Below are 24,816 nucleotides of genomic sequence, written 5' to 3' on the forward strand. Positions count from 1 at the left end.
AGAGAGAGAGAGAACATGCATGCATTTTTAAACCCACAGGCAAACAGTGTCTTTATCAAAGATTTGCTTTATTTTAGTTACGTGTTTGTGTATGCCTGTAGGGAGGGGGTACATGTACATTTGAGTGCAGTGCCCATGGAGCCCAGAAGAAGGTGTCACCTACTCGAGTTTCATGTGGTTGTGAGCTTCCTGGCATGGGTGCGGGTACTGAACTTAGGTTCTTTGTATGAGCAGTATGTGCTCTTAACCCCTGAGTCATCTTTCCAGCCAGGTGATTCTATGGGTAAAGTGATGCTTAGGAGGACTAGGTTTTAGCTCACAGTCCAGTTTCAGAGGCTTTTGATTCTAAGACATGAGGAGCTTCCTTTTATATTTATAAAGCATTGCACACTCGTTTTCTTTTATCCTTATACTAACACAGTGAAGAAGTAGACGTTAACAGAGAGAAACTGAGGCTTAGCGAGGCCACAGTGTGCCTGCCAATGGTGACAGGTTGTAAATGACACAGGTAGAACTATAACATGTCTGTGGATCGTGTTTCATGGATTTTTCTCCATGTCAATTATCAAATAAAAATGAAAATGTGGGAGTGGAGACGGCTCAGTGGTTAGGAGCCCTGGCTGCTCTTGCAGAGAGAGGACCTGGGTCTGGTTCCCAGCACCCACAAGGCAGCTGACAAATGTCTGTAACTTCAGTTCCAGGGGCTCCAACACCCTCTTCTGCCCTCCACACCTATTGTGTGCATAGGTACATTTACATGCATGAAGACAAAACACTCATAAACTGAACTAAATAAATCCAAAAATTTAAAAAGAAATGAAAATGGCATGGCTTTGGCTATAAGATGGAACTTAGGTCAATTTCCTGTCTTCTTGTAGAATTTGCCACGTACATCTCCATGTAGCATCAGCAGGTGAAAGTACAATTAAGGCAGATGTGGTGGCAGGCCACCCGCAGACTCATATTTCCAACTCTAAGAGCATTAATCTCTGTAGGCATGCCTTGGGAAAAACCAAACGTGGGCATGCATCTGTACAGACCGTAAGGTTTTCTTGAATCCTAACGTTGAAGCAGTATCTAGTGATTTGAGCATCTATCTTGAATATCTTATAGAAAAGAATTTTTTATGATTTGAAAACAAATGAAAGATAGTAAAGTCAAATATAACTCATAGAAAATGTATGCACATTAAGCCTCCCAAAACATAGGTGAGAATGGAAAAGTAGCTGAACATGGGCTCTTTGAGTCAGCATTGAGCACATAACTCAACTCAACTTTCATAACGCCCTGGTCTGACACATCACCCTTTCTTCTTCCCAAGACTCATACTGTGTGCTCAGGGATTAGATATATCAGCAGAGGTTGCTAAATACATTTTATGATGGGGATAAATTACAGGCATTCAGGAGAGAGGTGTGAAAATGAACATCCTCATTTGTCTCAGGTGGCCGAGCAGACACTCACAATGCTATGGATCATGTTCCTGCATATGTTGAAGTAGATGATTGCGAGAGGACAGAGAACAGAGGGCTTGGGAGAAGACAAGAACCTAGTGACTACCTCTGCTCTTTATGAATTGTGTGATATTATATAAGTCTCTGTACATCTCTGAATGCTATTTAGTCTGACTTCTGTTAAGTATTAATGCCATATTTTTAATACCCACTAGACTGTTAAGAAGATGCTATAATAAATAATATTGAAAGCATTTTGGTGTGATTCTATAGCTTCCTTATGTAATAATTGACCTCTAATACCTGAGAGAGATTAATAGTCATAAAGTTACCAATAATACAGATCCTGGTGAATTCCATTATCACTGTGATTATAGAGGTAAGACTGAGAAATTCCCTCCAGCTCTGTAGTAATTTAAAAAAAATATTTGGATTGATTCTTTGAGAATTTCACATTATATATTTTGATCATATTCAGATCCCCCTATCTCCATCCCTTGATTTCAAGAACTCTATTATTATTTTCTTTATTTATAGATGTATCTCATCTTATTTGTGTCCCTTAAATGCTCTTGGGTATGGGCCCATCACTTGGCATCTGGTCCTCCTGCATCCATATTGAGATTTTTTCTGTCTTGTCTATGAAACTCTATGCTGTCCCAAGTCTTATGCATGCTGCACAAGCACTATGGTTCATATGTGCAATCTCCCTGAGGTGTGAACACTCTCCTTTCATTCATGTGCTACCTCTGGCTCTTATAATCTATCATCTTCCTCTTTCACAATGTTCCCTGAGCCTTGGGAGGAGAGGGTATGATATAGGCAGCATCTCTGGGGAAGTGCTGGGAAATGCACTAATCTATGGATATAACAATAAAGTAATAGGAGTAGGTTATTATGTCCATTTAGCGTAATGATAATAGTAGGTTGTGCCCTATGGACTGTCCTGTCTACCCACATGTTCTTGGCATAATAACACTTCCAGGTATGGTTTCATCTTGTGAAGTGGGCTCTAATTCAATCAGAAAGTGATTGATTCTTCCCATAACATTCAGGTAACTATTGCACCAGTTGGCATGTCTTGCCAGATCACTAATTATTGTAGTTGTAAGAGTCACAGCTGGGTAAGACTGATTATTACTTTTCTCCTTTAGTAATGTGCCAAGCACCTTCCAGCTCTATGAAGGCTAGCCAGTAGAAATGAAACCTCTAGGTCAGAACCAGCTGTGCTTCTCCTGTTTGGTCTATGACATATTTATGTAATGTCTCAGCAAGATCCTAACTACAAGTTGTGGTAGGCAACCAAGGGCAATGGCAATATTTGGTATAGTTTGAAAGTCTACGGTACCCCACCCTCATTCAACAACTCCAAAAAGAGAGTACACTCCTGGCACTGGTGTTTTTAATTACCAGCCTGTGATGCCTGGTAGGACCATTGAATCCCAGTTGTCGGGTAACTAGCTTTAAACTCTTCATACTGTGTGTACATGTATTTTAGGAAGAGTCTGTGGTAGTAGGTTTCCATATGACTTGTGTAAAAGGCTGTTAGTGTTGCTTATCCCTCCACTTACTCCCTTCTCTGCCCTACCATTCCAGATCCTGGGCCTAGGTAGCGGCATGTACCATAGCACACCCACCAGAACTATCAGTTATCGGGCCTCAGTGTTCTCTGTAGTAATTTTTAAAGATCTAATGTAAAACACGCCATGCTGAAATAGAACATTCTGGAGCAAGTGGCACAGATACTTTTTTCAACCTGTCAGGGCTAAGACAAGGATCCCAATTCATTATTAAATACACTAGATGAATCTGAGTAAAGTCTAAGACATAGCCACCGATATTTAACCTGTGTTGCAGCCTTTTTTTTTTTTTTTTTTCAGTAGATGGATGAGTATCTTGGGAAAAAAGACCAGAGTTCATAATTAATTTATTTCTGCAAATTCACACAGTGCAGAACACTTTGGGTCATGTTTTCTACAGAAAAACATGCTACTTGCTGCTTAGCTTAGTTAACTTTAATACTAGTGATTTCCTCCTCTTTCTTAGGTTTAGAAGTAAATTAATTAAGTGAATTAAGATCAAGTTAAGAGTGCCTACCCATGGAAAAGATGGAGAGCTTTTCTCAAAGTTTGGTCTCTCTTCTCTTAGAAGACGGCTAATACTTTTGTCTGAGGAAATTGTTACTTAGAATGAGTTCTCCAGCCGGTTCTAGAGTTCTCTGCCATCATGTAGCTAAGTGCCAATCAGTAGTCTATGGAGAAAAGAGATGCTGGTACCATCGGTTTGCATGTGAGGAGACTGGGTTGCCTCTTTCTTTTCCTCCTGGTGGTGGAGGGAGCACTTGAAGATGAGGATATCATAAGACAGGCAGCCAAGATTCATGCCACAGATGCATCATGGCATGAACAGTGAAGGACTTGACTTGCTACCTCTTCAGAGAACATCCACAGCTCTCTGACACTTGCGAGAAAGAATCTTCCATGTGGTTTAGGATTGGGTATTTATGATAGATCACACAGTAAAAGCCTCAGTTGATGATGCATGGTTTGGGCTGAATGATACTATAACATGAAATGCAAAGCCTTTCACATGCTAAATGTGCCGTATAGCCCCATCACATGGGACTCAGGAGAATAAAGGTTTTGGTTTCGTTTTTATTATTAAGCAATACTTTATAAATTATCAATTATTAATACAAAGCAATGGTTTAAAAAAAACTACCCTGTGATAGCAAAACTTTGTAAGAAAAAACATTCTCCAGCTCTAGGCTGTACGGGAACTCCCACTCTACAGACCTTGAAAAGGAGTGACTAGTAGTAGCCATGTCTGTGTTTGCCCTCAGAACCCTGATTGTTTGCTGGGAGCAGGAAATGGAGGTCACCAAGGGCAAAACTACGTTCTGACCTCTTGAAAGTATCAAGATGTCTGGATGCAGATATTGGAAAGGCGATTCAGATGGCTTTTTTAATTCATGGAGAGGGCGTAGTGTGAGGTTTAGATTAAAGTCTTTATGAGTCCTCTTCTCATAATCATGAGAAATGGCCTGTCACTGCACCATAGACAGAAAGACTCATGGGCGTGTTTTCCAGTCCTTGAAGTTCTGCACTGGAGTGATGACAGAGCAGCATATGAAGGTAGTGTCATGAGATAATCAGGTAATCCGTGTCATTTCAAAACAGTCCTGGTGGTATGAGCGGGTTGAAGGAACAGTAGTGTTTAATTTTAAACATTTGTAAGTGATGTGAATCATATAGTGTTTTGGTTTGCTTTCTGATGCTGTGATTAAACACCAACCAAACACAAGGTGAGGAGGATAGGGTTTATATGGCTTAACAAATGCAACTCATCATCAAGGGGAGTCAGAGTAGGAACCTGCAGGCAGAGATTGAAGCAGGCACCATGGGAAAAGGCTGCCGACTAGCTTGCTTCCTCTTCTGAAGCTACCGTTTCACAAGCATTTTCATGGGACAGAATTACCTTCAACCCCTTTGCCCACTTGGAGAGTCTATCCACATACTCCTTCCCCAAATGTCTTTCTCCAGACTTTTCAAACTTGGCTCTTTCCAAATCACAGACCATCCAGACCAACCATTGGATACAGCGTAAGAAGAAATATATAATCTCACATCTGGTCATTGTTCCTTCTAAGCAAAATGTACAACCATGTGACTGCTGGAAATTCTGCTCACTGTGAAGACTTTCCTTCACCAGCGCCCTTCATGGATAGCCCAGAAAAGGGCTGTGATGCTGCAACTGTTCACTTCTGGTTGCTGCCTGCATAGCTTGCAGAACCATCCGTCAATCAGGCCCTTGTCTTCCTCACTGAGCTGATCATAAGGCACATTCCGCGAAGCCATAAGTGTGTGCTTGACAACAGAAGGCATTGTAAGAGTAGGAATCATGGGCATTTGGGGAACGTCTTTGTCTAACTTGCTTGTGCCCTCAGGGCCTGCTCACCCTTGATCCCTTATATAGAACTGCCATTTGATGATGGATTGCTTCTGTGTACATCTAACTTGGTGACTTGCTGGGTCGCATAATACCCAGCTCATAATGGGCAGCTGTGGACCCATGGAAACTTGGTGGCCAATTATCAAATGTTAATTCTCCACTAAGGTCCAATAACAGGCCAAGAGATGTCTCTCAAAGAGAGAATCGTTGTCTGCAGGTGACTGTAAGAGCTTGTCCAAAAGACTAAAGACTTCAAACAAAATTCTTATCTGTCACTGATAGCACAGGTACCATTGTTTTTTTGCTGCATTTTACAGCCCAAGAAGCAGAGCCAGCCCCACACATCAGTCCTCAGAATCCCTTACACAACAGTTATCTTGTTTTGATCCTAATATTTGCATTTCCAATGACTGTGCAGGTGAGGACTGATGCCGTTGGTCCAGAACATGTTTTAGAGGCTTTGTATCACAGGAAGTGCCCTAGTAAACTTGTCTATGTGTCCATCTTTCATGACTGAAGAGAGTTCTTCATTTTCTATAGTTAGAGATTATGTTGTATATTTTAGGTTTCACAGTGGCCTTTTGCTATAACTATGGCTTTTCTCAGGCCTTGAACTCTGTAACTCTTTCAAATTTTCTTGGAAAATAAGTCTCTTTGATTTCTTCTTTCAGTTTCCATAATATTCCAGGCAAGAACATGTCCCTTTGAATATATCAGTTCTGTGGAAAGGGCTTCACAGTCCCACAGCATGGAAAATGTTCCACATCTCTAATTAGCAGAGGGATGCAGATAAGAATCACATTAAGATTTCATTTACCCCACTCATAATGGCTAAGTAAAAACAAACAAGCAACAAATGCTCACAAGGATATGGAACAGAGGGAGCACTTATCCCCTTCTGATGCAAACTGGTACAGCCACTGTGGAAATCAGTGAGGAGATTCCTGGAAGAGTTTTAAACTGACCTACATATGACCCGGTCATATTGCTCTCAGCATATGCCTCCAAACTTTGTACCCTACTACATAAACATCTCTCCATCCAGGTTCATTAATGTGGGTGTTTTCTTTTTTTGAATTTTTTTTGAGACAGGATCTCCATGTAGCTCCAGCTGGCCTAGACCTCACTATGTAGACTAGGCTGGTCTCAAACTCACAGATATGCCTGCCTCTGCCTCCTGAGTGCTGGAATTAAAGGAGTGAACCACCACACCCGGTTTTAATGTGCTTTTTATGATAGGCAGAAATTGGAAACAAAGTAAATATCCATCAATCAGTGAATGGCTAATGAAGGTGTAGTATATACACACAATGGAAAAATAAACATTGCAAGTTCTGTCATAGCTGAATGCTAGCTTTGAAATCTTAAATATGCATATTTCAATTTGAAAATCCAGGGCAGTCAAGAAACTAATGGCAATAGGTTGGTGGAGGCTTCTGAGGAGCGGTGGTAGACTGCAATGATTTGAAGGGGAAAGGAGATATTCAAGTAGAAATGGTTAAATGGGGTGGTTAATGGGAGGCAGGGAAGAGGCGGGAGTGGGATGAGGGGTAAGTAACCACTAAAGACCTTTAAATAAAGCCATATGGAAAGTTACCAGTATAGAAGCTTTGTGAAGTATATACATATACATTATACAATGAGATTACAAGAAATTACCCTATAATAGGGGCACTGCCCCTTCTAATAATAGACAAACAACAACAAAACCATTGTCAGGAATGGACTCCTTCTCTAGAAGCTGTTGACTTTAAGTCTAGTGGACCCTCAAAACATAATGGCCGTTTCCCCTGTTCTTGATTCCGCACCAAAATTGCTGAAGACACTACTACATACATGGTCTGTAAAACAAACAAGGAAAAAGCAAGCTGGTGTTGACTTGAGAGTTTCATCTCTACAGCCTAACATTCAAAATGCTGGAAGGTTCCATACAAGGTACCAGAAAGAAAATTAAAAAAAAAAAAAAGGTCATCAACCTTACCTAGATGTGAATCCTGGAAATTACAACACATGGTCTGATAAGATATGCCCTCAGGTGCAATACTGGCATGGATATTATAGGAGTAACCACCCACTTTCTAGTCAGATTAAAGATCTACTTCATAGGATGAAGCCCATACCAGATATTGATATCAGGCTTAGGAACCTGAGGCTAGAGAGGGCACAGGACATAAGGGAAAGCCTAATAATAGTTTTCCACTAAATATTATCACAGTAAAACTGACTCTTAATGACATTGTTATACCCATAAATTAATATAACTCTCAGTTCTCAGCAGAAAAGTTTCCTCTTACAACTGTTGGTAATTAACACAGAAACTCACAGCTGGATGTGAAGACAAGAAGCTGCAGAGCATTTATTCTTGAATAGGAAACTTATATCAAAATTATTCCTTTCAAGGCTCAGGGATCATTGGGGAGGCAGTGGCAGATAGATTGTAAGAGTCCTGGTGATTGATCACAAAGAAACAGAGTTTTCCAAAAAGTTAGTCAATACTCATGAATTTACAGCAGTGGTGAATGCATGCACAAGTCCCATGCAAGCTTAAATCAGAGTTAATCCCAGTATCAATATGGGGAAGTGAGTAAGGAACCACAACCCAACCTAAGGGTTTAGGCAACCAATAGCTGCTTGAAGGAGAAGAGACAATCTCTTTCAATGATACAACTCAGGGTACGTTAACCATGCTCCAGTGGATGGACCCTGGTGAAGGACACTTAGAGACACACATTACACATTAGACACACACACACACACACACACACACACACACACACACACGCACTAAGAAGCTTCTATAGTGGTAGGCTCCACCTGGCTTTTTCTACAGGTCCTTACTGCTACTGGTCCCTCCCTGTACTCTCTTCTCAGCCCTGCTCTCACATTCCGTATCCTCCCTTCCTAGTCTAATATTTAATGTCCCTTTTCCTCTCTATATCACTGAATTCTGTCACCACTCACAAAAAGCCTCCCCCTGCCCAAACCTATGGCTGTTTAAATACTGTGAACCAAAATAGCAACTGATTTGGTAAGATATGCCCACCGATACAATGGCGGCACAATTACTATGGGAGAAACCAATGACCCTATAATTGGATTTAATGTCTTCTTCTTAGGACGGATCCTGTACTGAACATTGATATCAGGCTTAGGAACCTGAGGCTAAACATACCACAGGACATAGGAGAGAACCTAATACTGGTTTTACTACTAAAACATGTTTTCATATTAAGTTGCCTCATAATAATTTATTGGTATATATATATATATATAGTTTAGTGATTCTCTCAACTCTCACCAGAGACATTTCCTTATGAACAGGTGTTCACCTCAAACTTACAGTTGGCCAATGTGCAGTGAACAAGAGACCACAGAGTTCTTACACTTGAATAGAACACCTAGTTCAAACATGCTCTCCAGTCTCAGGGATCATTACAGAAGAGGGAGCAGAAAGATTGTAAAAGCAGGTGGTGGGTGACTACAAGGACCATTTTCCGTACTCTTTCTCTGTATTTGTAATGCATGAGAGGAGCCTCTTGTCACATGACCCCACCACCATGATGGCTGACCTCATCAAGGCCCAAGCTCAGCAGAGCCAAGACTATGGGCTGAGAATTTGAGCTAAAATCAATAATTCCCTCCTTATCGTTAATGGATTATTTTAAGAAAGGTCTTTTAATGAGGAACTCTGAGCTAAAATGTCATTTAGCATTAGCAAGACAGTTCTGTCAGTGACAGCTCTTTCTGTAAAGATGGATAACCTGAACACAGTCCTCAAGACCCACATGGAGGTTGGGAACTAACTCCCACATCAAGACCCAGATGGAGGTCGAGAACCAGCTCCCATAGACTGCCAGATTGCCTTCTGGCCTCCACCTGTTTGCCATATCAGGGTGTTTCCAATCCCTCAAGTCTACGAAATCACTCATGACATAAACACTAAGGTCATTACCCGACGTAGGTAAATATTTAAATGGCATTTATTGCTTATGAACACACACAGAAAAGGACTTGTTTTCCTAGTGTGGACCAGATACATATCAGGCAAAAACCAAATCTGATAGTTCTGGGTTTTTTGTTTTTATTTTATTAACAAGATTTGCCCCATTAATATGTCAAACTTATAATAATAATAAAACAAAGTGCCTCAGTGCATTCAGTATGTGAGCCCTCTGCTTGGATCATAAAGGAAAATGGGCAGATTATCCTTCCCTCCACACTTAGTAGCAATTTGCTTAATGATCTTGAGTGGAAATTTTTAAGTATTGAATAAACTATCCTTCACTGAAATTTATATCAAAGCTTGGATTAAGCTACAATACAAGGTCTTCATTAGTAACCTTTTAAAAAAGAGCTGCTCCCAATTTCCAATATTTGTCAAGTTTTCAGTAATGTGGAAATAGTAAATTAGGCCCAAGTTTGTTCTCATAGACATGTATGCACCTCTTTCATGTATATTGACATACTACAAGTTGGTGAATATTTCTTTAAATTTTTAGTGCTTGCTTAGAGTGAAACAGCTTTGATGCAGCTGCTGTCACACTTGAAGAGTAGAATTGAACTCTCTCAGGAAGCTTGAGAAAGAGGAAGGTCTTCTCTCAACTGTAATCACAAGGCAGCTGTGTCCCTGCACTGAACTAGCTTCACTGAACCAGGGGTTTCAGCATTGTATAAAGGTGTCCAGTTTTCAAGTCCTAACTGTAGACTGGGAAGGAGAATTCTCAGGAACAGTTACAAGTGAATAATGAAAACTTTCTAAAGATGTCACAACAAATTTATTAATGATGGCTGTACTAGATACAAATTTTTCAAAAGTAGAAATTATAGTATCACATGGTGGGGCTTCTTATAAAAACTTTGTTTATAGGGTTAAAACTCAGAAAAATATCATATTTATGTGTATTTTTGATAGGTTCGATGGACACATGAAGTTTTGTGTTTGTGATTTATGAAACGGAAGTGATTAAGACTTTAACCTAATGAGGATTCAATGAAATAATATATAGTGTAAAACACTTTTAAGAATAGCAGTCACAACACAACGCAGACAGCAAATACTAAACATGGCCATGCACACACATGCACACACACAAACAGAGGCATTCAGAAACCAGTGAAATTTTCTCCCTAGGGCTAATGACAAAAGCTCTCTGGAAGAATGACTGCCTAGCATGTTTCAGCCTCTGTCATACGTACTTTATGTGGGGATATGTGCACCTGCTACTTGTAATGTGAGAGTATCTGTACTTTGTCTTTCTGAAGACTAAATCTGTTGATGTGACTTTCAAGTTGCCTGCTCAATGGAGCAGTCACAGCGTGATGGCATACAGGGTGTCTGCATCTGACATCAGGAGTTTTCCATTTTCCTCTCAATCTTTCACTAGTCCTTGGGCAACTTCACTAAAATACGTAGATCACATGAATATGCCTCCCTCTACTGCTTGACCAACTCCTTACATGCCTGAACACAGCCCAGGGCCACTCCCTACACAAACCCATCTCAGTCAACATTGAGGATCTTTTGAATTCTGAGCTATAACATGTTCCTACCACATAGAGAGGCTCTGTATTTGTTGATATAGTTGTGAATGCTATTTTCTTTTTATTGTTTTTTGCTTTTGGTCCTTTTGAGAGACGGTCTCCCTTAGCCCCAGGTAGCCTGGAACCTGCTACATAGATCAGTCAAGCCTAGATCTCACAGTTATAGACTTATCTTTGCTTCCTGAGTACTGGGATTAAATGTGCAGACCACCATGCCCTGTTGTGAATGCTATTTTCATGATGATTTTCCTGGAAATAATTGTGGTGTGTCTGAGACAGACAAACATAGACATCAGAATAGAATATTCTATGTGGAAAATGGAAGGTTAATAACAGAAGGAACAGGTTCTGTTCCAAAAGACATGTTTGTTTAAGAACAAAGGAAAGACAACTAATATATGATTGATTTTAGTGGCTTTCACACTAAACCTTTGTTTAAGCAGAAGAAAAACTAGAGGTGTCACTTGTTCAAAATGTTCCTGTTAAGTTACTAACATGAGGGTATGAACTGAAGTGCTGAAACCCAGAAACCACCTGGGTTTGTTTACATTTGATCCAGCAAGATGGATCTCCCTGCTCACAAGGAAAAGGGAATGCCATTGTCACACTGAGTTAAAATGTGCCACAAGCTTTCTCTGTGCTAGCTACTGTTAAGGATTTCATTATTACTTACATAGCCTCACTTAGTAGAGTATGATGTATCCCTCATTTTATTAATTAAATATCACATGGAGACTTACAGAATGTTTAAGATGATTCTAAACCTGTAGGTTATAAAAACTAGGATTCTAGTCCAAATTTCCTATGCAAAGAACCAAGTCACTGTACTGTATTGGATTCATAATATTTGGGAATATTTGAAATGGAGCTAATTTGTGTATCAACTATGTGATTAATATACTCAGTACATTGTTGCTTATTAATTTCTGTTTTTCCCATCATCATAGAAAGTCATCACTTCATACCCCTTCTCCCCTCATCTTAGAAAAGGTAAAGTTTAATTTGGGCTCGTGATTTTGGAGGCTAAACTGTGCTTCTTTGGATCTCAGATAGCGCAGTGCATTCTGAAAGTCGTATGCACCAGAGGCTTGTTCACCTCATGACTCGGTATGAAAGAATTGGAAAGGCTGTTGAACCTATTATTTCCATGACCCACAAACACCTAAGACCCTCCCATAGACCACATCTGCTGGAGATTCCGTTACTTCCTAATTGAACTATGGGCAGCAAGACACTTACCTGAACCATAGCAGATCAGAAGCTGCACATCCCAGAGATGATTTTGAAATTCTCATTGCTTAGCCCATGTGCACACTAATGGTATCTGGTCAGCAGATCTGTAAGATTTTTCAAGTTGGAATTGATGCTAGGCTGTTTTGAGCTCTGAATTTATGTTATATCTGAGGCTGATTTTTCATGTTATTTTTCTTCATTTTCAACTTGAAATGATTCCACAGTTCTCTAAAGAAGCCATTGCTATCTTCCATGAGCTAAGATTTAAAAAGAATCTTGCGCACATTCACCATGGTTTTTACACAGCTGAGCTTTCTATTTATTAGGCAATTTACTCCTGTTTATTTACCAGTTTTCATTTTGTTTGAATGAACTATATAATGAATTTTTGACAGATAATAAATGATGCCAATTCTGTTAGTTTTTAGATTTCATTTTGCAACTTTCTTATAGGCTTAGAACCACAGATGTTAAAAGAAGAAAATGTCAACTATATCCTGACTTTAAAAACATCAATGAATTAACAGATGAATTAAGTAATTTATGAAAGAAGTATTCATTGTTTTGATCTAAGCCCAGTGTTCCATGGAGCTCCTCAGATTTTTCAATAAGACTGTGCCATGTATGTTCATACTCTGAAACTGAACTACTAATATATCAAGTCAGGAGATGGGGCCCTCAACATTCTTAGAATATAAGCAGATCATCATGGCAGAGAGCTCACCAGAGGGATTTCCAACAGACATGGAGTCTGCTAGAACCTTAATGTAGAACATTCCAAACTTCAGAGCTGTAAAAAATACATTTCTGTTTTTTATAAGCTCTCTCCTCTATGACATGTTGTTACAGCAGCCTAAGCCTACACAGACACAGAACTCAAAAGATTTACAAAATGTTGCATCTTTAAGAATTTAAGAAGCAAATTCTTTGTATTTGCATATCTGTCCAATTCTTTTGATGCTTACAAAGGACACCATTAGATTTCCATTTGCAATGTGACATATTTGAAAAGGCAAACATTTTGTAGACATTAAAAGAAAACATTTAAGAAAAAAGAAATGTGGGTCTTAAAAAGTCCCTTAAAGTTGTTTCTGCACAATTGGATTTAAGAAGTTCTAAAATAGGACCCATTTTCCACAATGAGACACTGCAATGTCTGGTTTTATTTTGGATAAAACACTGCAGGTGTCTTTGGACTTAGTTTAGACTTAATTGCACTTTTGAGAAATCAATGCACATTTCTGCATGTTTTCCCTGTCTTGGCCACAGCGGTATATTTATTTTAATTGAAAAAGAAATGTGATAAATGCATTTACATAAATTTCTATTTGATGATAATAAGTTTGCTCAGCATCAGACTTTCATCATGAGGATCCTCTGAGGCCTCATCACTCCGGCTTGCAATCAAGAGCAGGGATTGATAGCCTTTCACTGGTCGCAGTGCTCCTGCCTGTGATACTTCCCTGCACTTCATTCCAGTCTATTCTGTAAATTTCCAAGGGTTTTTCTTTGTTACGTCCAAATTCCTTCCAATGATGATGTTTTTTCATCATTTATCTTTGGTACCATAATATAAATCAAATATCTTCTTGACATCTGATTTTATTTGAAAGTACTCTACAGAATTGAAAAGCGAGTGGAATTTTCACTATCTGAAGTTATATGCACCTGGACAATGGAGCTGCACTTGTGGTTCTTCGCTTTTGTTTTACAAGTCAGAGTTTAACTTTCTACTACTGTGTAGTCTATGCTGAAAATATGGATTTTCAAGTTCTTCATCAAAAATGAAAAAGTGCAATGATAGAAACAGTCTCCCTCTTTTGGAGTTTTTGACCAGAGACACATCTTAGTCCTCAACCAATACTGGCTACTGCTAGTATACCTGGTTACAAACCAGCACTTGATGAGAAGACAGGATTTTTGAAGACACTTCACAGCAGAGTCACAGAAGAAAAAGGAGACACCAAGCTGATACTTACCTTGAAGCTACATTGTTGCTGACTAGCTTTCATGTACTAAAAGGTACTATGTATATTACTGGCAGAGAAAGGTAATCATCATTCTTACGCAGCTGTGAGCCCCATGATTGACAATAACACCTGGTTTGGCAAAATATGCCCATTTGAGAAATAGCAGGATTAGTATTATAGGAATAACCAACCTCCTTCTAGTTGGGGTTAAGAACCTTTCCAGAAGATGGAGATCATACCCAACATTGTTATCACAGTCAATAACCTATGGCTAGATAGATCACAGACGATAGCAGAGAACCAACTATTACCATTCTGCTAAGTAGACATAGTACTAAACTGACTTATATGACTTCTTAATATACACATGGATTAGTGCAGTTCAAATCTCTCACCAGAGAAGGTTCTTCTTGCAGCAGATGATGATTAACACAGAGACCCACAACTGGTCCACATGCAGAGGGTTAGAGACTATGGAATTCTTACCACTAAAAGGGACACCTATATTGTTCCATCTCCTCCCAAGATTCAGTGATCATTGTGGAAAAGGAGGCAGAAATCCCGTAAGAGCCAGAGGCAGTAGATGAATACAAGGAAACTCTGTTGTATGAACACCAGAGTAATTGCACATTTGAACCCACCGTGCCTGTGACAGCATGCACAAGACCTGTATATCTCCAAGCCAGAAAGGGGCTATAGATGGTTGGGGGAGGTAGGCAAGCAATCCCAGTCCTAACTGAGAATCTCTTGGCAATTGACAGATGTTGAGAGAGTGAGAGTCAGTTTTACTTACTGGTATGTTGCTTAGTAGGTTGACCAGACTCCAGTGATAGAACCACACACAGATTATACTTCATAGGCCCTAAAACAAAAGACAAACAATAACAGAGGACATGGAGTTGGGGAGGTAGAAAGGTGAGGGTGGAGGGGTAAGAATTTGAATATGATCAAAATACATTGTAAGAAAATGTCAAAAATACATATATTTTAAAAATGAACCTAGATTGAAAGGATATATTTTTTAAAGAGAATTGCCTGCAGTGAGATATCTGCATTTGGGTTATATACTATAAGCAGTGTGTGATATTAAGCAGCATTCTTAGGTCCTGAAGATGTGTATGAAAGCTAGGTTACCCCAAACTGGCAAGTTTATTTATCTCTAAGCCACTCAACATCTGGCTAACAGCTCCCATGTGAGAGACAACAGCTATGCAGGCAGTTTTCCAGGGTGGATCCTGCATGTCAGAGCCATGCAGTGCAGCTGCTTCAGCCTGGCAGCCAAGCAAGAACACTTCGTGGCTTATATGGGGATTCAGACCGAGGTTCCAGCCTTTCAAGATTCCTGCATTCTTTGATTTAACTGACATTCCCAAGGCTCTGTCTTGTGCAGTATATAAGGACACTCCCTGGTATATAAACATACAAGAATCAAAGTTTTTGGACTTAGAACAAATGCCAGGACACTGAACACAGAAGAACTATCAAATGCACACATTCCTTGCCACTAAATTAAAATTTACAAACATTGAAAAATACTTTTATAAATCAGATGACTTCCATGAGTCATAAGATATTGCAGAAATAAGCTCTTTCATCCTAATTATATTTGTGCTGTGTCCTCCTTTACAGTCCCAAGAATCATCAGGGAAACAAAGATTATAGAACCCTTGTCTTGTAAGTCTGTATGTAGGATACTCAGCTAATGTCAGCTGAAGACCCAGAGCCAGCATGCCACTCATGGGGACGGATCTCCAAGTTCATTGTTAGCAAAGGCATTGTCTTCACTAGCAAGCATCCATTTTTCCATCCATTCATAAATGGCATTTATTCATATGCATTGAAAACACATACCAGGAGGATATTTCTGGCACTAGAAACAATAAAGTGTCAGGAATAGATTCAGCTTTCAGTTTAAAGGAAAATGACAGCACTGAATATAAATGACAGTAAGAAACCAAAGCACATTAAAACCAACAGTACACAGTGTGATGCTAGCACTTGTTGGAGCATTTGTGGCCCCACTTTTACATATGACATATGGAATATTCATAGCCCAACTTATGTTGCTTTACATATTGATGTTTATTTTTACTTGAATGGTATTTGGTTGTGAAAAAGTCCCAGGGAAATGATAAATTTAAAATAACAGTATGGATTCTGAAACAATCATATCACATGATCATGTGGAAGTTTTAACTGTTCATCTTGCCTTTCAAATTTAAATGCACAGATATAAGTTTTATGCTTTTCAATGAAAATTATGGACAACAGTTTTTCTTCCTTTTTGTTAATATTACATTAAATACTTAATTGTCTCACTGTGTTTCATTCCCATGCAATTTTATGAAAGTATACAAGCTTACACATAAGTATACATACATATGTGTATATACACATATATGGATGGATTATTGTCATTTATATCTAAAATTCAGGTAAGAATTGTGTGTATTAACCTTCAAATATTTTTTTCACAATAAAAATATGAGTATCCATCCAGGAGATAAGTTATGAGTCTAGCTGATTCTTTGTTGATGTATATTGTGTCTCATTTATTCAGTTAATTTGTTTTTGTTTCCATTATCCACTCTAATTGAGTAAGTGGTTCCTTTGAAAGCATCTAATACATAATTCATATTTGTATTCCCAAGATTAAACACAGAGTATGAAAGACAGAGGTCAATGAATACTAAATGAACTGAATATGCCATGTTTTATGTTTTATATTTATATATATATATGTATATTAAATTGTATCGGGGCAATTGGGGGGAGTGGGGGATAGCTAAATATCAAATCATACTGAATGAAAATTGTAAAAATTCAATAAAAATAAAAAACTTAAAATTATACTGTTTGATCAATTAAAATGGTATTGGTCATTTAAATGTCAGTCAAAAATCATCGAACCTTTCAAATATTTTCTCACAGAGAAGTTTGGTGTTTTTTGCCAAACTTCATCTAAACCTTTCTACCATACCACATGTATGGATTAAATATTTTTGTTTTATATAGAATAGTAAATACATTAATGCAATCAACCCTCATCAGCTTTATATTCAGAAATAGTCCATAATCTTAATATTAGCAGTTTGTTGGTTTCAGCCTATAAGGACAATGATCAGTTCTGAAATAAACCAGATGAACTATAAGACACACTGAATTTTTACTGAATACAATGGATTCTTGACAAGAATCATAGAACTATCTAGTTTCTAAGGTTTTCAAACCTTTTTTGTAATGTTCTGAATTTCATCTCAAGTGCTCTATATTAAATTGGCTTTCATGGCTGTGCCCACAGTTTTAAGTGGCCCATCACGTGTCCATACCCTGCAGGATGCTGCAGTTCGCCCCTGCAGCCCCATATACCCTTTCTCTGTTCCAATCTCGCCTCAGCGCTAACACCACCACCCCTAACTCTCCGTCTTCTGGGCAGCTTCACCCCTCTTCCCAGCCTGGATGCTCCTCATCTCGCCCCCTGGCTGGCTTACACTTTTTGGAGGAATAAGTAATTTTCAGGCTACGGGCTTCATGCTTTCTAAGCTCTAATTATAAAACAGGAAGATACGATCTAGTGAAAAACATAAGGATCATTCACAAAGACGTCAAACATTTAGCCATTGCTAATGAAGGCATTCAGGCTATAAAAACCTTTTTCATGTTACAAAACTATACCTCTCTGAACCTCATTGTGCTGTGATACCGAGTTCAGCAATTTTTAATATTCAAATTATTAAATTAAAAAGTACCTGGTAGACATTTGCTTTCCCAAAGGGAGTTGGAACAAGGTCTTTCAGAGTCCATGGACAGACTATTGGAAAAGGTCATGAACAATAAGTCTTGGTTCTCTGTGCATTAAAGGCTGGTATGGTCATAGGTTCAGATCTCTATGAGATTTCAGTGGAACAAGACAGGATTCTTGTCATGTGTTTGGGTGTTTCTGAGGATGTTATGGATACAGCAAATTGGTAAGAACATGAGAGAAGTACTGAAATTGACTCTTGATGAACCTCCAGTTGGAACCTGGGTGGGCGAGGGAAAAAAGGATAGTTTCAGGGTAGAGACGAACAAAGCAGGCAAGGTGCTTGGATTTCCAATCCGATGTTCCCCTTCTCTTCACTCATTTTCACATAGCTTTAGCCATTCTTCCTGAATAGTAGGGAATGCTTGTGAGAAGCCTATAGCTCACTGATAGAACCAGTACCTAGCAAGCTTTAGGCCCTGGGCTCAGCCTCCATCACAACCTATAGCAAACATCTAATTAGGTCCAGAAGTGATAGAACACATGCTACCTTCCAGAGTCTGCCAGTTGGGGAAGGTTTATGTCAATAGTTTTCTCCTTCTGAGGCCTGGCAGCAAAACTGGCTTCTGAGTATGAAGGAGCCTTTGAATATGATGTTCATATTCAGGAGAAACTCCGTATGTCAGGAGTTTCTAGACTGCAACTTTAAGGGAATGCAGAGAATCTGCTGGTGTGTGACTCTACTGTGATAGGCGATAAGGAGCCTGGTACCCAGATGCCATTTTGCACTCTGCAGAAGTGCTTTCAGAAACAGCATTTGGTGTTGGTTTGAACTAGGATTAGTTTATAAAATGCATGTATGCAAATATAACACACATACGTGGAGAAAAGTTTAGGTTTTATGTTTAATCCTTTACATTTATTTATTGGATGTGGGTGTTTATGTGTACACTCATTCCCTGTGGGGTTCTGAGGACAACTTAGAAGATTCAGCTCTATCCTTCCACCATGTGACTTCCTGTTGACATAGCTTTCTATTACTGTGATAAAGCTCTCTGACCAAAATCAACTTGGGGAGAAAAGGATTTGTTACAACTTACAACTTGTGGGTCACAATCCAATACTGAGGGAGGTCAGGTCAGGAGCTCAATCACGGCAACAACCTGGAGGCTAAAGCTGAAGCAGAGGCCACGGAGAAGCACAGCTTGGTGGCTACCACCTGCTCGGGGTGGCATCACAGTGGCCTGGACCCTCCCACATGACTCAGCAATCAAGAAAATGCCTCACAGTTGTATCCACGTATCCACGGGCCAGTCCCAGAGAGGAAGTTCCCCAGTTGAGGGTCCCCTTCCCCAGGTGTGTCATGTCAGGTTGACAACTGAAGCTTTCCAGTGCTGTTCCGGGTTCAAACTCAAGCCATCACACTTCATGGCACGAGCCTTTATCTGCTGAGCCATGTCACTGACCCCAGTTTCATCTTTTAAAATGAATATGCTAATGATAATTCATGCAATGTTAATTGAAAAAGGAACAGGTTTGGATTACCTAATTAACTCAGCCTCTTACAATCTCTTTAGATACCGTGTAAGCATAATCTTTGAGCCAAACACAGAGTTTGCCGATGTAGTTAAGTGAATTCTTAATTGTTTACCACTTCCTGATGTATAATTTTCTTTCTTTCCCCAGAATAAAAGCTTGAAAAACAAACTATTGTCTGGAAGCAAGCTGTGTGGGATTCATGCAGAAGAGGTGAGTAGCATATCTTTCCATAAGATCACATGGTTTAAAACAGTATTATATTAAATCTTGTCTAACTCAAACATCTAATAGCCTTGTTCCCCCTAAAATAACTTCAACCATTTCAAATACGAAATTAAAACACATTTTTAAGTGTGCTTGATTGTTCTAAAATTGTTCTGATGAAAAGGAAGACAAGACAAAATAAGCAAACAAAACAATACAAATGACATACATTCAATGCCATGTTCACAAGATACTGTTCTGACTCCTGCCTCAGCTATACAATCAGAATCTCCCCGTTGTAAAATTTCTGGGTGCCCATATGTTTGCCTTTTGTTTTTACTATGGAAGTTACATCAAGAAAGCTGCTGCAATTCATTACAAACTTCCCAAACAGATACATTCATATGTTCTATTCACTGTGCAGCAACATGTCTTAGACGTATTTATCAAGGAGGAACCAACAGTATTTTGGATAATCTAGATTTAACCAAAATAATCAAGAGATGTATTTCTGATCTTTGGATCACTCTATGATCCTGAATTTACTATAGAAATCTAGTTTATGGGAATTGTTACAGACAACATAGTAACAGTTTATATATTCGTATGACTCAACCAGAGAGGAGAGTTGAGTTCAAGGTACTCCAAGAGGCTTGCATAAAGACAGATTAGACATTGAAACCTCATTCTAGGTAACTCCTGTGAATGGTGAGGAACAGGCATGTACTTTTCCAGTCCAGGAAGACCTAATGCCTGAGTAGGAAGTAGGAAGGAATGAGGCTGACATACAGAAACAGTGGCTTTACAGCTTGAAAGCTGATCCCCTCCCCTTGGATATCTAAAGAGAAAGTAAGAGTTGCTCAAACTGGTCAATCATCTATCTATCTGAGGGACTGTCTTACCTCTTCTTGGCCCCAAATCCCTTTTCCCGTTACTTTTCTGCAGAAGTAAGTGGGAAGATTTTCTCGTGGACAACAATTTTATATTCCATGAAGAGAGCTTTCTCACTCTTTGGTGTCTCAGAATGAGGTCACATGATTACCAATATAAAGAACTTTCAAAAATGTTATATAAATGATGAAAAAGCTATTATCACAGAGCTAACATGTGCTTCCATCATTTGTGGTATGATTCTCCAGTAAAATATATATACAAATTGAATGGATATTTTTAAGACATAGAAAAATGTCAATTCTCCTTGAGAAGAAAAATAAAAGTGGGTATTTTCTACATCTGATCCAGCACAGCTTTTCCTGTCATTGCATTTTCTCTATTTGGGTAAAAATAAACTTGATTTTGTTCATATTTACTAGGATTTTGGAAACAGGACATATGTGGTCTGTGACAACTCTGAATAGTACATTAGAATAAGAAAGTGAGATGGCCTTTGAATAGGGACTACCTAAGGCAGATGTGCTGGCGCACACCTCTACTACCAACACGTGGAAGGCGACATAGGAAGTTCAGAAAGTAAAGTTCATCCACAGCCACAAAATGATTCTGAGGCTGTGCTGTGCTGCAGAAAACCTCATCTCAAGACAAACAAGAAATAAGGAATATCTGGACAAACACTACAACATAGTGAACATTATGTCAGGGTCCCCCAAAAGCTCAAGTATATGAAAGGGAAGTGGGCGGGTAACTGACTATGTCTCTGGTACCTAGGAAAATTTAATAGGGGATCTCTTGACATTTGAATCTGTTCATTCAAGCATGGTCCAGTTTTCCCTCATCTCCATGACTTGTAGGCACGTACCACTTCCTTCATTTTAGTCTGTGCTAATGGTTGAAATGCAGAAAGCTGAAACAATTTAGTCATTTTCTATATCCTGTTAACTGTTTATGAAGCAAAGTTAGAGCTTAGTATTCTGGGTAATAATAATTCTAGCAATAGAATATTATTAAAATAATTTTAAAATAATATGTGCAAATTTTAATTATTTGAGTCAGTATTACCAAACAAAATAATAATAGTCTCTGCGGTTAAGAGTTAAAAAGGAGGTTGTTTCTTGATCATCCCCCTGAAGCTCCTTATATTCTTGCAGGAAGGAAATATGCTGTGGTTTTTCATGGAAGAACCCTGTGTGACTTTTCCTGGGCAGTTGTAATCAAGTGTGTGCTCACTGCCACAGAGCACTAACAGCAGCACAAATAAATGGTTCTACCCAGGGTAGCTAAGTGAAACAGTGAGTTTACTCAGGAACTCATGGGAGCACAAGTGGCTGGAAGGGAGTTGCATCTCTGAACTCCCCACCCAGTGTTGACAAGAACTCAGGAAACAGCTCCCTGAATCTTCCTTGCATAGGTTGCAGCCTGCTGAATGGTTGGAGGGTCTACTCTCTGTAGCCGCAACTGGCCTAGAACTCCCAATGCAGACCAGGCTGTTCTCGATCTCACAGAGATCCACCTGCCTCAGCCTCCTGAGTACTGGGATCAAACTCATGCAACACTTCACCCAGCTATTACGTCCAACATTAATTAATCCATGCACATGGGAAATCTTCATGATCTTCATCACCACTATTTGTAATTTCATTTAAAATGATCTATGTAGTATAAACAAAATTAGAGAGGTTCAAAATATATCATTTGTTTGAGGCTTTTCCTTTTTGATAAACGGACTTATCAAAATGTTGCTAACAAGCTATCACAGTTAGCATACTATATAATTTCAAATTACTGTCCATGTCACAGAAGATGTCTTCCTTCTGAATTTATTTGTTCTTGGTATAACTTGTGTAAGATCCTCAGGAAGAATTTTTCTTTTATTTCACTGACAATTAGAAAGTGCTTGGTTGTGCAAAACAGGAAACATGAGACATAGCAAGAATAACTTCTAAGTTTTCTTTACGATAATAAAGATCAAGGGATCTACCATGATGAGGCCACTAAATGCAAGAAAAAAAAAAAGAAAAAGAAAGAGAGGAAAAAAAGAAAAGGAAAAACATGGGAAAAATTTTTAAATCTTAGTTTTATTCTAGTTCTTGAATCACTGCATATTGTAATTACTTTTTATTGTTTGAGAAAGTCATACATGCCTATAACATTTTAAATGATGATTATGACATAGCAGAATGCTTAAATCGTAATCCATATATTCACTATTAAATACATTATAAACAGATTTCACAAATGATTAAAACAAGTCCTTTGTAGTTCCAGAGGGCACTGTTTATGCAGAAGTCTGATAATTGCATTGCACAGTTCATCCATACCACATATAACAGTGATCTGCCAATTCCCACCCACACTGTCAACACTACTTGAGAAAAATAACTTTTTTCTGGAAGACTGTTTGGTTGTGCTATGAATGAGTCTTGAATTCCATACTGGAATGGGGTAGGGTGATGATCAAAATTGCCTTCGAAAATTTGAAAGATAATCAGACTTCACCTTTACTACAATGAGTTAGCATATAAGCAATTGCAGCTATGTAATTCAGAATCATCACTGTGAAAACCTAAATGTGAGACAGCAATGCTATGTCTCAATTTTCATTATTTGGTGTCACTTAGGGAAATTTGAATGGGGCACAGTTTTAGGGATGTGAACTCCAATGTCTAAGTAAAAATTCCACAGACTGATGGCTAGTCATAAATGTTAATTTTTAAGACCTATTAACAATCATGTGGCTTATTAATAGCTTGTGGTCTTTTTTTTTTATCTGGCATTTCACACTTGCTGTTCCTATCAGGAAAAGGGGATTTTTTTTATAGACAGGTTAGTTTTCATTTGTAGAAAACAATTTATGTAAAAATGATTATACAGTCATAAAAGTAACAGGTGACTAACATATTGTAGTAAGCTGTCTTAATAAGGAACTCCTCTTCAACAAAAAAGGCAAATGCAGATTTTGAAATATTATTTTTCAAGCATGAATACATTTATATGAATCTTCCATGAACTCTCTACATAGTCCACATTTCTTTTTTTAAACTTTTACAAAGACTTTATTGAAAATTTCATACATGCATATAAGGTGTTTTGATCAAATCCATGCCCACTCCCTCTCCTCCAACATTCCCCCTTCGAAGAGGTAACCCTAAAATCTTTTAAGTGTTAGATACAAGCTCCCAAATACTTTTGACATTTTGGCCTTTGGAACAGAGTATATTGTTAACAGGACCAAGGACAGAAACCAGGGAACTAGAAAAATGTCAGAACAGGGCAAGTTTCAAATGTTCATATGAGAGTCCATTGGAATTTCTTGACAAGGGCTTCCAAAAGCATCCCTCTATTGGGTTCCTCTTCATTTTTCTTTTCTTTTTTTAAAAAAAAATTTTACAAAAACTTTATTGAGAATTTCATACATGCATATAAGGTGTAATTCAGAATATTCTAGGCAGGTAGAGTCATTGAGTTGGCAAAGTGGGAATCCTTGTGATGGCATGGAAATCCCTGACTCCTCAGTCAGTGCTGCTCATGGGGAATCTAGTCTTCACATTATTCCAACTTCAGCATTTGAGATGAAGATGTGAGAACTCACTATTCTTTATCAATTTTTGTCCATGTGACCATGATTATGTGCATGTGTGAGTATGTATGTGCCCCCTTAGTAAATATGAGGATGTATTAATTGTAAGTGTAGAAGCAAGCTGAGCTACTGTGTTTAACTACTGGGAATTGTACTTCCCCTGAAAAGCTGAGGATGTAAGATCCTTCTCTCTTGCTTACAGAACTTATCTTAGCGTGTACAGAAAACATTTCTGCTGGGAACAATGTACCTTTTAAATGTTCTTATATTTGCAAAGCCCCTGATCGATCAAAAGTGTGTTCCTCTAAACTGCAAAAGAATTCACCTTACTATAAAGCACATGCCTTCATGTCTTCTTTTACAGCTGCTAATTGGAAACATAGCGCTTTCAAAGCTGGTCAGCCATTGAAAGTTATCAATACATTATCTTTAAAAAGTTATTAGGAAAAAAATTCTTCAAAGCATAAAAATTTGCTCCTCAATAACTAGTAGATGTGAAAAATATTACCATTGAAATCTACCTGATGACTTTATATTCATGCTCAGATGCTAAGGAGCTCAGAAAGTAACTGACTGTGACTAGTTATAAACAGATATATAGAGATTAGAAACACATATGCATCTTAGTGTTAGTTGTATTAAAAATGAATTTTCTGTATGAAACTGTATTTTAATAATGAAATGGAGATCTTTTTTTAAAGTTTCAAA

General features: G+C 38.5%; 1 protein-coding gene across 2 annotated transcripts in view; it reads left to right on the top strand.

The window, feature by feature from the left end:
- Positions 1-24,816, top strand: part of Luzp2 (leucine zipper protein 2) — a 464,711-nt gene that overhangs the window by 317,310 nt on the left and 122,585 nt on the right. For both annotated transcript variants that reach the window (XM_008837762.3, XM_008837753.2), the window contains exon 6: positions 19,578-19,640. In XM_008837762.3, the coding sequence (XP_008835984.1) occupies positions 19,578-19,640 (63 nt within the window). The remainder of the gene's footprint in view (positions 1-19,577; positions 19,641-24,816) is intronic.

This window comes from Nannospalax galili, unplaced genomic scaffold, assembly GCF_000622305.1.
Source record: "Nannospalax galili isolate Female #2095 unplaced genomic scaffold, S.galili_v1.0 scaffold51, whole genome shotgun sequence".
NCBI lineage: Eukaryota > Metazoa > Chordata > Mammalia > Rodentia > Spalacidae > Nannospalax > Nannospalax galili.